General features: G+C 40.8%; 1 protein-coding gene and 2 pseudogenes across 1 annotated transcript in view; all 3 read right to left on the bottom strand.

Annotated features, from left to right (window-relative positions):
- LOC107109889 overlaps nucleotides 1–629 on the bottom strand; it is a 24,621-nt pseudogene extending 23,992 nt beyond the window's left edge.
- Nucleotides 630–2,248: 1,619 nt separating this feature from the next.
- LOC107109888 lies at nucleotides 2,249–3,147 on the bottom strand (annotated as a pseudogene).
- Nucleotides 3,148–3,389: 242 nt separating this feature from the next.
- Nucleotides 3,390–12,267, bottom strand: part of LOC107109887 (protocadherin beta-16-like) — a 10,643-nt gene continuing 1,765 nt past the window's right edge. Inside the window, exons 2-4 of the mRNA XM_015410597.1 lie at nucleotides 10,926–12,243; nucleotides 4,126–4,295; nucleotides 3,390–3,978 (exon numbers count right to left, since the gene is read on the bottom strand). Of these exons, the coding sequence (XP_015266083.1) occupies nucleotides 3,390–3,978; nucleotides 4,126–4,295; nucleotides 10,926–12,243 (2,077 nt within the window). The remainder of the gene's footprint in view (nucleotides 3,979–4,125; nucleotides 4,296–10,925; nucleotides 12,244–12,267) is intronic.

The following is a 12,267-nucleotide window of genomic DNA, read 5'->3' as shown; positions in this document are numbered from 1 at the left end:
GCTGTGAGGGTCAGCCCAACATGTGCCTCCTTCTCCCTGTCTAGCATTTTCTTCAAAACAAGGTCCAGATATTTCTTCCCACCCCTGCCACTTCGTATTTCCAACTGAAAATTCTCATTGGGACTCAGTGTGTAGTTCTGGACACTGTTTTCACCCAAGTCTGCATCTTGGGCAGATTCCAAGGGGAACCGAGTACTTGCAGGGAAATGCTCAGGAATTGCCACTTCAAATTCATTTTTGGAGAATTCAGGAGAATTGTCATTCACATCTTTGATCTCAGTCTCAATATTGTAGATCTTTAAGGGGTTCTGGAGCACTATTTCAGACAACAGTAAGCAAGGCTCCACCTTGCCACACAAAGCTTCTCTGTCTATCTTTTCATTTACAAACAGATTTCCAGAACGTGTATCCAGCTGGAAATATTGCTTATGGCTTTTGGAGACCAGCTGGGCTCTGCGAGCAGAGAGCTCCCCTGGTCCCAGTTTCAAATCCTTCAGCACATTACCCACCAGAGACCCACTTTTCTTCTCCTCAGGCAAAGAATAGCGAATTGAGACACACACCACTCCAGACAGAAAGAGTAAGAACAAAAGGTACAGACCTTTCATGATCCTGAAGCTATGGTCCATGGTGCCAAGAAAGCTGAGTATTAGTGAGAGATATTAATTTTGATCTGCTGTATTCATTGCTTTCGTTTCTTGGATCTTCCCATGTATCCTGCACCTACCTTCCCTCTGCATTGAAAGAGGGTTTGCCTGTTAGGTTTCTACTAGTGCTCCTACAAATGAAATGTCTGAAACGGCATTTGAAATTCATCTGTTTGCTGATACTGCCATCTTGTGGTACTACCAGAAGAAAACCATGAAAATTGTATATTTCTTTATTGCAGCACCAGTTCTCTCACTTTTGGGAACAGATTGACTATTATCTTACTCTGTGTTTCAGAATCCATTTGCAAAGTCATTCCTTCCTGCTCCGCCTCCCCTGTGCACACAAAATGTAAGGATCTCATTTAATCTTTGGAAGGTTTGTGTTTTATTTCTAAGGTTTATAAATATATAGCCATAGTGAGCCACAGCTTCCATAAAGATCTCTCAGCCATTTTGTGTTTTATGTATGCAAAATACTTACCTGCTCAAACACAGCTATAAAAAACCACACCCTCCTGATCAATATGTTCAATGCTCTCATTTACATACAGTGACAATTATTAGTACATCTAAAAACATAACATGTGACGAGGGTCCTACTCCCTTTGCTGACAAAACAGACTTCAGCCAGAAAGATGAAGGAACACAGGGCAGAGTGCCTCCCCACTGAATGGGATGCCAAGGAAAGGCAGGGAAATTCATCTGCTTTTACTGCCTCCTCATCAAGCTCACCTTTTCCCTCTGCCTCCCTTCCGGCATTGCAACTGACCAGCCAGACAATATAGTCCCAACCCACAGTTTGAAAACCACTGCATAAAACAGGAAGCCAGTGTGCATTATGCTTAAATCAGTGATACTCAGTGGCTTGGGAGCCTTATGTGGCTCTTTCACATGCCACCTGTGGTGCTTCTAAGTACCTTTCCCTGATGTGGCACCCATCACACATTTCAGGAAGGTGGGCAAGGTTATTGTTCAGGGGTGCTAATGACTGGCAGGTGTTTCCCATGTTGAAACAACTGTCACTGCAGGATGGCTACAATGGTAGTCCCCCTGAGCTTCAGGGCTGGTGTCAGAGACAGAAAGGTCCAACAACCACTCACTGTTCTCAGGTCACTTTTGACTTATGGAGCCATTGTTTTAAAACATCCCACCTAATAAAGAGTTCTGGAGAACTTTAAAGTTTGCACACACATTTGTGTCATAAGTCTGAATTGCAGGCCCTTCCCCCATATACTCCAGGACTGCCTAAGGATCAACAGTGGTGGGGAGAGAGAACCTCTCATGCTCAGAGGTATTCTGCTACCTGAAAAAGTTACAGATATAGTTGCATATTTAATATTACTTGGTATATCTTATTGTATGTCTTTAATTGGTAAGGTGATACACAGGGCATTCAGCACTCAGGTGGCTCTTTTAATGGATAGTAATTGCAAATGTGGCTCTCCGTGAGCCATGCAGTCAGTACAACTGGCTTAAGTTTATAGTAATTAAGCTATATTTATGTTTCAGTTCTTTTGATTCAGTGATGATAGAGTGAGACTGGGTTACACGGAACTGTCACTAATATCAATAATTTCAGAATTCAGTTATCACTAATTTTACGGTAAATCAATTCTTCTCACCTGACTCCTAATTTGATCTTCTGTACAATGACCAGAAATCCTTGAATCCCCCTGATTTAGAGCAGGCTCCAGAGAAAACAGAGGAAAGGGAGGCCTGAGAAACCTGAACTTGCTGTTCAGGGACCCTCCAGCTAAACACACCACATAGTTGTAACCCAGGGAAAGGCATCCACCATCAGCATCTCCACAGTTCTCAGGGAAATTTGGTCCCACTGGGAAATTCAAAGCACAGCTCTCTATGAACTTTCTCCTTTTCTGAATCTTGATGGCAACAAACACCACTACAGAAACCAGAAAAATGAGTGAAATGGCAGCCAAACATATGACCAGATAGATCATAAGAGTGCAGTCTTCCTCTTCCACCACTTCATCTTTGGGGATATCCACCATTTTCATATAAGGGTCAGAAATGCTATCCACTAGCAGAATGCTTAGCGTTGCAGAGGTGCACTGGGGAGGGTGACCATTGTCTCTAACTCAATAAGTTTCTGTTTGAATGTGTCTCATTTGTTAATGGGTCTCATGGTTTTCACTTCTCCATTGTGGACCTCACACTGAACAGACCTGGTTCTGTGGCCTTCAGGAGCTCATAAGAAAGCCAAAAGTTCTTACCGGAATCTCTGTCCACTGCCACCACCTTGGTGAGCGCGTAGCAAGCCTCCGCCCCCTGGGAACCAGGTCATTGGATGGGGAAGTGCCATTCTGAAGAGGGTACAGGATGAAGGGAAATTATCATTTTCATCCAAGACAACAATTTGGATAATAACTTTGGATCTCAGGGGAGAAGAACCAGTATCCACAGCTTTCACATTCACTTGGAAATCTTTCACCTGCTCATAGTCCAATGACTGGATAGCATACAGATTCCCAGTTGATCACTGACCTTTCTAGACAACAGAGAATAGGTCACTTTGGCATTCTGCTCTGTGTCCAGATCTCTGGCTCAGACCAAACCTATCAGCAGACCTGGAATATTGTTTTCCTGTAGTTGCCTTTCATATCTTGACTTCTCAGATCCGGGAGCATTGTCATCGACATCGGAGATCTGGACATTAATTAGTCTTATTGAAGTGAACCAGAATAAGCCTTTGTCTATGTTGTACTTTGAGACTCTTTCTCAGTCCAGGGACTGCTGGGTCACCAGCTGGTAACAATTATTCTCTGTGGTTTTTAACATGAAAGGCAAGTTTGCCTCAATGGTGCAGGAAGTTCTGCCATTATATCCAGGGACTTGATCAGTGACACTGAAGAGGGCTGCAACAGTATCTGGAGGTGAATCTTCTGGAAAGGGACTCGTGATGGAGGTTATAGTCACCTCTGGGGCATTGTCACTGGTGTCCTGCACCTCCACAACAACTTTGCAGTAAGCAGACAGCCCCCCTCCTTCTGTGGCTTTGATGTTCATGGCATAACTTTTGTCTTCTTCATAATCAATGGTTCCTGCAACAATAAGTTCCCCAGTATGTTCGTTTAACTTGAAGGATCTGAGCACGTTTTCTGGCACCTGGCCGAAGGAATAAATTATCTCCCCAAAGGAACCTAAATCCCTGTCAGTTGTTTCTGCTTTAATGAGCACGTTTTCTGGCACCTGGCCGAACGGATAAATTATCTCCCCAAAGGAACCTAAATCCCTGTCAGTTGTTTCTGCTTTAATGACACGTGTGCTAGGCTGGCTGTTTTCCAGTATCTTCACTTTGTAGAGATTGCTGCAACGGAGGGACATTATCATTGTTGTCCAGAACATGAATGATAATGTTTGCTGTGCCTGTTCTCTTTCGGGTCCCACCAACAGCAGCAGACAGAATCAGGAAAAGCTGTTCATTCTCTTCATGGTCCAACTGTTTCTCCAGTACTAATTCTGAATTTTTGCTACCATTGCTCTGACTCTGAATATCCAACCTAAAATGGTCATTAGGACTATGTAATTCTGAACACCATTTTCTCCTCTATCTGCATCTTTAGCACGCTCCAACGGGAATCGGGTATTCAGGGGAGTCTGTTCTGGTATTTCAAGAAGGAATTCCTTTTTAGAAAAGTGGGGGGAATTGTCATTCACATCCTCTATTTGGACTTCAATTCTGTGCACTTGCAGTGGATTTTCCAGTACAATCTCTGAAATCTAGACGCAAGGGTCCTTCTGACCACAAAAGCCTTCTCGGTCTATTCTGTCCTTTAATAACAAATTCCCAGAGTGTGGATCCAGCTGGAGATATTGCTTGCTGCTTTCAGAAACCAGCCAGGCCCCATGAGCAATCAGCCCCTTCACATCCAGTTTCAAATCCTTTAGCACGTTTGCCACCAGAGACCCACTTTTCTGTTCCTCAGGCACTAAATACAGGAAGGAATCACATAGTCCCCCACAGATACAGAGATACAGGAAAAAAGACCAACCTTGCCTTTTGTTGTGATGCATTTCCACTTTCTCACACAAAGGCTTGTTCTTTGTAAAGAAGGCAGTTGCTGGAATTGGCTCTGTTGTCTTTTCCCAATGAAAATTTCTTTTTTTCCTGTATTTGTTGTCAGTAATAAATACAGTGGCTTTTTCCTTCTGAAATTTCTGACTATGCCTGCAATGACGATTGTCTTCTGTTTCTCTTTGAGATCCCTTCTATGTGAAGGAAAGGGCTATGTGAGAGACCCAATACTTCCTAAAAGTCAGCTGTGTGTTGCACAATTGCACCACCTTGTGTTTGAACAAATCTATGACTAGTAAAAACTACAATGAAGCAGCTTATAAGAGCTTGCAGTACTTTAAATATTTCATAAGCACAGAGGTCATTTCATGACTAAACACCAAGGCGCACGGAACGCTGTTACCTTCCCACCAAAGTGGTACCTATTTATCTACTTGCAATTTCTTGCTTTCGAACTGCTAGGTTGGCAGTTATAAGAGCTTGCAGTACTTTAAATATTTCATAAGTATATGGTTGCCAGGTCCCCCAAGCACGTGGGGGATCACCTGGTTTTGGGTTCCCCCCTGCGCCGGTTGGTCAGTGGGGGAGAATATGACATGCCTGGATCACCTGGTAGAATTAGCTTCAAACCATAGAGTTTTGCCCCAAACCCAGAGCATCTCCTCCAACATCACCAACATGCCTATATCACTTCTGGGTGACGTAGGCACATCCCCCTCCCCCACGTCCCTGACATGCTTATATCACTCGGAAATGGTGAAGGCACGGCTTGCTTCTTCCCTACTCTCTACTGGAGCATCCAGGTAAGTCCCCCACAGGCTTGTCACTTAGACCTGGCAACCCTACATAAACATAACCCACAACTTATAAATTCATTTTTTAAAGATGACTTGGATTCAGTGAAGTATGTTTTAAAAGAAATTATTGCTGGCCATCCCCACAAGCTAAATATCTGGATCAATTGTCATGGTAGTGTCTAGCCATGATGAAGTTTGTGGTCCATGACTTTTGCTGGTAGTTGCTTCTATGTTCCATGTGATGATCCATCATTGGACCATTAAATTGTATACCTAAAACTCTTAATAGTTTCTTTCCCCCTTCAGTATACACAATCTCTGCAGACACTGGAGAAATTATGGTAATGCAAAGTGTGATGAGGGAAGATCTTTCTCTTTCAGGACTTAAGATAGGCCATAAATTTCATCACAGGTGATAAGTTATGAGGACAGTGATGTTGGGTGGAGTCATATGTTATTGATTGGTATAATTTGGCATTCCCATGAGTTATGGTCATGTAGATTTGTATTTCCAATCCCATTTTGGTTCATTAGATGTAGCTGCACTATATCGATAACCACTGAAACTGTACAATGTATGCATATTGGTTATGCTATTGACTGGGGGTGGGAGACGATTCTTACGCATGTATCAGTTTTGTTACATTGTCGTCTGCTTCTGTGGTCTTAGTTCTACAGAATTGCTTATTGGAGGTTTTTTGGTGTTTTATTGAATGACTTTGCATATTTTGTAATCTGCCTTGAGTCTCAGTGAGAAAGGCAGGCTCTAAATCAAATGAATGGTAACACAGTAGCAGCAGGAGGGACAGATTTATGAAGGGAATGAAGCATTTCAGCATTCTAGATATTAATTGTTGACATGACGATGTAAATATTTCTGTTGAGCTGACTCATTGAAGAAGAGTGTCACAGCAAGAGTGGAGGAATTAGGAAGTTCTGCAAGTATAATTCTGATGTCGATTGTGAGCCCCATTTTGAGCCCCATCAATTGTGTGCCTGGCAATGGGGGAAGGAAGCCCTAGTATATAAATACACACCCTAGTAATTATTTTTTTCATTCACACAATACAATACATGGTAGAACACATAATTATACAACATAGATCTGGAGAAATCAGGCAGATTATAAATAAAATTCGTACCATATCATGTCTTAACTAGAACTCATTGAAATAAGCAGCCTATAAACAATCAGTTCACAGAAGGTAATAAACTCCTGTATCTGAGCAACAATAATATCACAGCTAAATTAAACTCATTTTCTTTTCCCAGTCATCCGCTACTTCACAATCAGTCCAGCCAAATCATATAAAAATTACACAGTTGAAAACATCAAATTGAATACCTAGTTCTCTTTTCTAAAAATCTAAAAACAGCTTCCAAAAATCAGAGAAGTATGCATGTTTAGTCCTCCCATTTCTCATCTTAATAAACTCAGTCAATTTAAACAAATTAGCAAACTCCCATACTTTACTTATCTAAGCCTTAACATTTAAATGTTTTGCCTCTTTTCAGTTGTTAGATAACAATGTTTGATAGCTGTCAATAAATCAAGAACCATTCTTTTATGTTTTACATGTATATCTCTACACAAAATTCCCAATCATAAACATATAGGACTATTTACTTGGGTTATTCCTATCATTTGTTTAATTTCCCTAATTCTGTCCCTTCAAAACTTCATACTGTTCATAAAACATATGTCTATAGTCCACATCTAGCCATCTACATTTCTAGCAGGAAATGTTGTTTACATGTAAAATATGATTTAATTTCTGAGGGGTCAAATACCATTGATAAACAACTTAATTAAAAATGTCATTCTTTCCTACATTACTTTCTGTTAGGGGCTGAAATAAAAATATTAAACCACTCCAGACACAGAATCACCTATGATTTTTGCCAACTTTAAAAAACAGCACATCGTGCCAATGGGGGCTAAAACTGATGTATATCAATTTTTCACATTGTGACAGCTGCCAATTATTATTAACTTAAAAAACAACTAAAACCATTTAACCCCATTGTTTTTCTGCAGCATTTCTGTCTAGGGTAAACATTCATCTTTTTAATAATATAGACAAACCTTATAAAGTTACTGGCAATCCAACTTGCACAAGGAGGCATAATCTTATAGGCTTGGTCATATATAAATAATTGTAATAATAACACGGATGTACTCATTTTTCCCCTGTATGAGACCCCAGACTTTTCTGGCACTATATATTAGGAGGTAAACATACTTAGGACATTCTTTTTTATCTTCCTCTGTTTTAATAGCATGCCATGGTAATTGAGTCAAAACAATCTTACATCCAACTTGTTCAATACGGAGCCATACAGCATCCCTTGATACATAGACCCATTTATTGTTTTTAATATCACCACTTGATGTCATTTCAATAATTTAGGAAATACTAAATTTCTAATACTACTCCAGGCTTTTTATTGATCCAAACACATTTCACAATTTCCCTTTCCTAATCTTGTAATCTTGCTTCAGATAAAACAATCAGGATATTCTCAAACAGGAACAGAAGCTATGGGACTACAAACGTTTTATGGCAGTAATCCTACCAAACAAAGCAAATTTAACATGGTCTAACTTGATCTGATGCCATACTATCTGATAATAATAATTATTTTGTGCTAGAGCTAAGCCAACACCCAGGTATCTCCCAACAGTTGGAGATCAACTCAACTCCAATGCAGCTGAAGTCTCTTTTTGCATATATTCAGCTAAATTCAATCTAATTAAATCTGGTTTGTATTTATTAATTTTTTAACCCAAAGTGTTCTATATTCCTCTATGCAAGTCAGAATTTGTTCAATTGATTTCTCATAATTAGTGACAATAATATGTCATCTGCATAGGGGATTATTGTACATTCTTGTCCAGCCAAATTGATCCCAGTAATTCCTGATTTACTTTTAATTAATTCAACTAATGGTTCAATATTAATAGCAAATAAAATAGCTGACAGTGGACCACTCTGACACATGCCTAAGTTAAACATTATCAGATGTTTCACTATTTACCTGAAGATGCTCATAAGATTGACTATAAACAGCTTTTATAATATGCAGGAATTTCCCTTTAATATTAAATGCCTCAAGGTTTTTGAACAAACTCCATTCAATGCAGTCAAAAGCTTTTTCTTCCTCAAGTAGCATTAAAGTAATTTTTAGCTCTTTCCTCTCCACATCATTCAATACGGAAATAATTCTCCAAGTATTATTTGCTAAATATGTACCTATCATAAATTCAGATTTGTCATAGTGTATACACCCACCAATAACATTACTCAGTCTTTCTGCTAGAATGGATGTAAGGATCTTGTAATTTACGTTAGCAGAGATATTGTTCTTTATAAGCTTGGCTCTGCAGAGTCCTTACCTTCCTTGTGTGTGTGAATTACCCTTTCTGGTTCAATGTAGCTGGAATGTTACCATTTCTTAAGGAATCATTAAAAAGTTTCAGTAAGAGTTAATATTACATCACTGTCATTACTTGATAACACTCTACCATAATACCATCCAATCTAGATTTTTAATTTTTTTTAAAGCTTTTTACCTGCCTCTTCACCCTCATTAACAGTAAAATCTCCTTTAACACAAAACCTATCTTTTTCAATTATGGTTCTCAAACTAATCTCTTGTTAAAACATTTTTTTTTAACCACTGGTGGATCTGATTTATATAAATAAGGGGGATGCCACAGAGGAGAGAGAAAACTTCAGCCAATGCTGAAAGAGACTAGTTGTTCAGCCCTGCCCTATTCTTTGCCTGAAGTACTTTAAGAACGCTTGCTTCGAGGAAGCTGTTGCTGACAAAGGGGAGAGAGAACTCCAGCCTGTGTTGAGAGAGACTGGTGCCTGTGGTAGTATGATTAGTCCTGCGTTCAGGGGTCATTTGGGGACTTGTACTGCTTTGCACAGGTGCCTATTGACATTTAACCATGCCCTGCTACTATGAATTGTGGCTTCTGTGCCTACCTTGTGATAGCATACCACTGAGATTTTGTCTCCCTCTTTATGTGGGAAAGAAGTGCAGGAGACCCGAGGTCTGGTAAACTGGTAAAATTCCACAATAAGAAGTAAATCAAGCATAATACTCACTTACCTTTTGCATGACTCTTAATTAGTTTAGTTTTAGACATTTTATAATTATTTTGATATAAGGTACTGTTAAACTTTTCTCCTTTTAACATTTTAAGGATTTTAAGGTTATATATCTAAATACGTCGAAATATTTTTGGAGCTGAAAGCTAATTTGCTTGTATTTAATGAATATATATTATTTTGATAAATGGTCCTTGACTGCAAATAAACATTATTCATTCAAATTCCTTTCCCTTTCTAGGTTCTCTAAGTCTGACTGCTGGTGTAATGATATCTGTACACCTTGACGGGCACAGCAATCAGGGCAGGAAGTGCTATGGCTCCCCAGGAAATAGAAAAGGAGGCAAAAACAAGCCTGAGAAGAGTTTGTTTGCAGCCATCTTAGCACTGCTCCCTCTAAGCTGTAGAGTCTTGTGAGCAAATATTCTACTTTGTGAGCTACTGGCATTAAAATTGTGAGTGAGCAATTTGGCTACTGCATAAATTAGTTTGTTCTGGAGCCATCCTTAGCTAAGACAAAAATGTGTGGGCCGGAGGCTAAAAAACTGTGAGCTAACTCACACTAACTCGGCTTAGAGGGAACACTGCATCTTAGGGGAGTGTCATAAAATATGCGGCAAACATAAGAAGCACAGGAAATGTGTGGATAATACACCTGCATTCTAGAATGGCTATGTTCCCACCCATGTAGATAACAGTGTATGAAAATGCATATATATAACTATCACTTCATAGCTTTATTGTGCCTCATACTGTCATACATGGAGAAACTGTAATTTCTAACAAAGTCAGGAGTCAGCCTTAAGGGTAAAAAGCTCCAGAAAGTCAGAAAGCTAATGACCAGGAGGCAGGGATGTTGAAGAAAGAATCCCAGCATCCAGCAATGTGCTTGGTAAAATGGACTTAAATAAATGATCTGTGGTAGAAGAGGTCCAATGGAAAGAGGGGCAGAGGACCAAAAAAATGGGAGGATGAGCCAGTTTCAAAAGGATAGTTGGCTCAGCAGAAAAACCTTTCTTGAGTCCTAGGCACCAGAGGACCTGACATCAAGGACTACAGCCTAATAAGGAAGACAACAGGGATAACAAAGGGACAATCTTAAAGTAGATGGAGAAGCACAGCTGAATATCCTGAACTCAATGGAAATACATACACTGTTCTCAATGGCACTTATCAAGTCACGATAGATGTCTTCAAAAAGGCAAAATGCAATTAATTAACAGAGAAAAGCAGAAATTAATAAATGTAACTGAGAGTTTATATTAAAAATTCTGACAAAACATAATCCAGACGAAAGGGCCCACCCCAGCTATTTACATACCTGTTCTCTTTGTTTTTGGCCTTCTGCCTGCTCAGGAGCCTCTTGAGAGGCAGAAGAAATCCTGTGATTCTCAGAAACGTTTGGGTCTCCCATAGAGAAAACAGGAATGAGAGGCCTAAGGTATCTGAAATCGCTGCTTAAGGATCCACCAGTTAGGCAAACATCGTAGTGATAAGTCCGGGAAAGGGATCCACTCTGAGAATCGACACCAGTTTCTGGGATCTCAGGTAAGGCAGGTGGGAACTGAGGCAGGGCGGTGATAAAACTAGAGTCTTTCTTGTGCACTTTGATGACAACAAACACAATGATGCAAATCAGGAACACAAAGGACACTGCAGCCAAGCAGATCACCAGGTAGATTGTCAAGGAGCCGTCTTCCTCACCGGCTTCATGACTGACACTTGCAATATTCAGATAAGGATCTGAAAAGCCATCCACCGGAAGGATATTCAGGGTTGCAGTGCTGGTCTGGAGACGGTGGCCGTTGTCTCTCACCAGGATAATCAGTCTCTGCTTGTTGGTATCTCGCTCTGTCAATGGTCTCCGGGTTTTGACTTCTCCATTCTGGGCTCCTATGCTGAAAAGGTTGGGGTCTGTGGCCTTTATCAATTCATAGGAAAGCCAAGAGTTCTGGCCCGAATCCCCATCCACAGCCACCACCTTGGCAACCAGGTAACCGGACTCCGCTGACTTGGGAACCAGCTCGTTGAAGGGGGAGGTGCTGTTCTGAACTGGGTAGAGGAAGAAGGGAGCATTATCATTTTCATCCAGGATCACAATTCGAACAACAACTTCGGAGCTCAGTGGAGGAGAGCCCCCATCTGAAGCCCTCACCGTCACTTGGAACTCCTTGATCTGCTCATAATCCAGAGATCGCAGGACATAGAGGTTCCCCGTCTCAGAGTTGATGGAAACATAAGAGGCTGCGGGAGCACCACTGGCATTTCCAGGCACCAGGGAATAGGTCACCTTGGCATTCTGCTCCGTGTCCAGATCGACAGCACGGACCGAACCCATCAGCAAGCCTGGAATGTTGTTTTCCCACACTCGCTTCTCATACTTTGCCTTTTCAAACACTGGAGAGTTGTCATTGATGTCTGAGATCAAAATCCTAATGGTTCTTCTTGAAGTGAGCCTAGGAGAGCCCCAATCAGTAGCTGTGATGGTGATGTTATACTCAGGGACTTTCTCTCTGTCCAGTGGCCTTTGGGTCACCAGTTGATGATAATTATTCAGAGTGGGTTTCAACAGGAAGGGCAAATTCATCTCCACAGAGCAGGAGGTCCTTCCATTGTCTCCAGAGTCTTGGTCTGTGACACTGAAGAGCACGACCAGAGTATCT

The sequence above is a fragment of the Gekko japonicus genome, unplaced genomic scaffold, assembly GCF_001447785.1.
Source record: "Gekko japonicus isolate JY-2015 unplaced genomic scaffold, Gekko_japonicus_V1.1 scaffold3835, whole genome shotgun sequence".
Lineage (NCBI taxonomy): Eukaryota > Metazoa > Chordata > Lepidosauria > Squamata > Gekkonidae > Gekko > Gekko japonicus.
The sequence above is the reverse complement of the archived record's forward strand: the minus strand, read 5'-3'. Positions and strand labels throughout refer to the sequence as shown.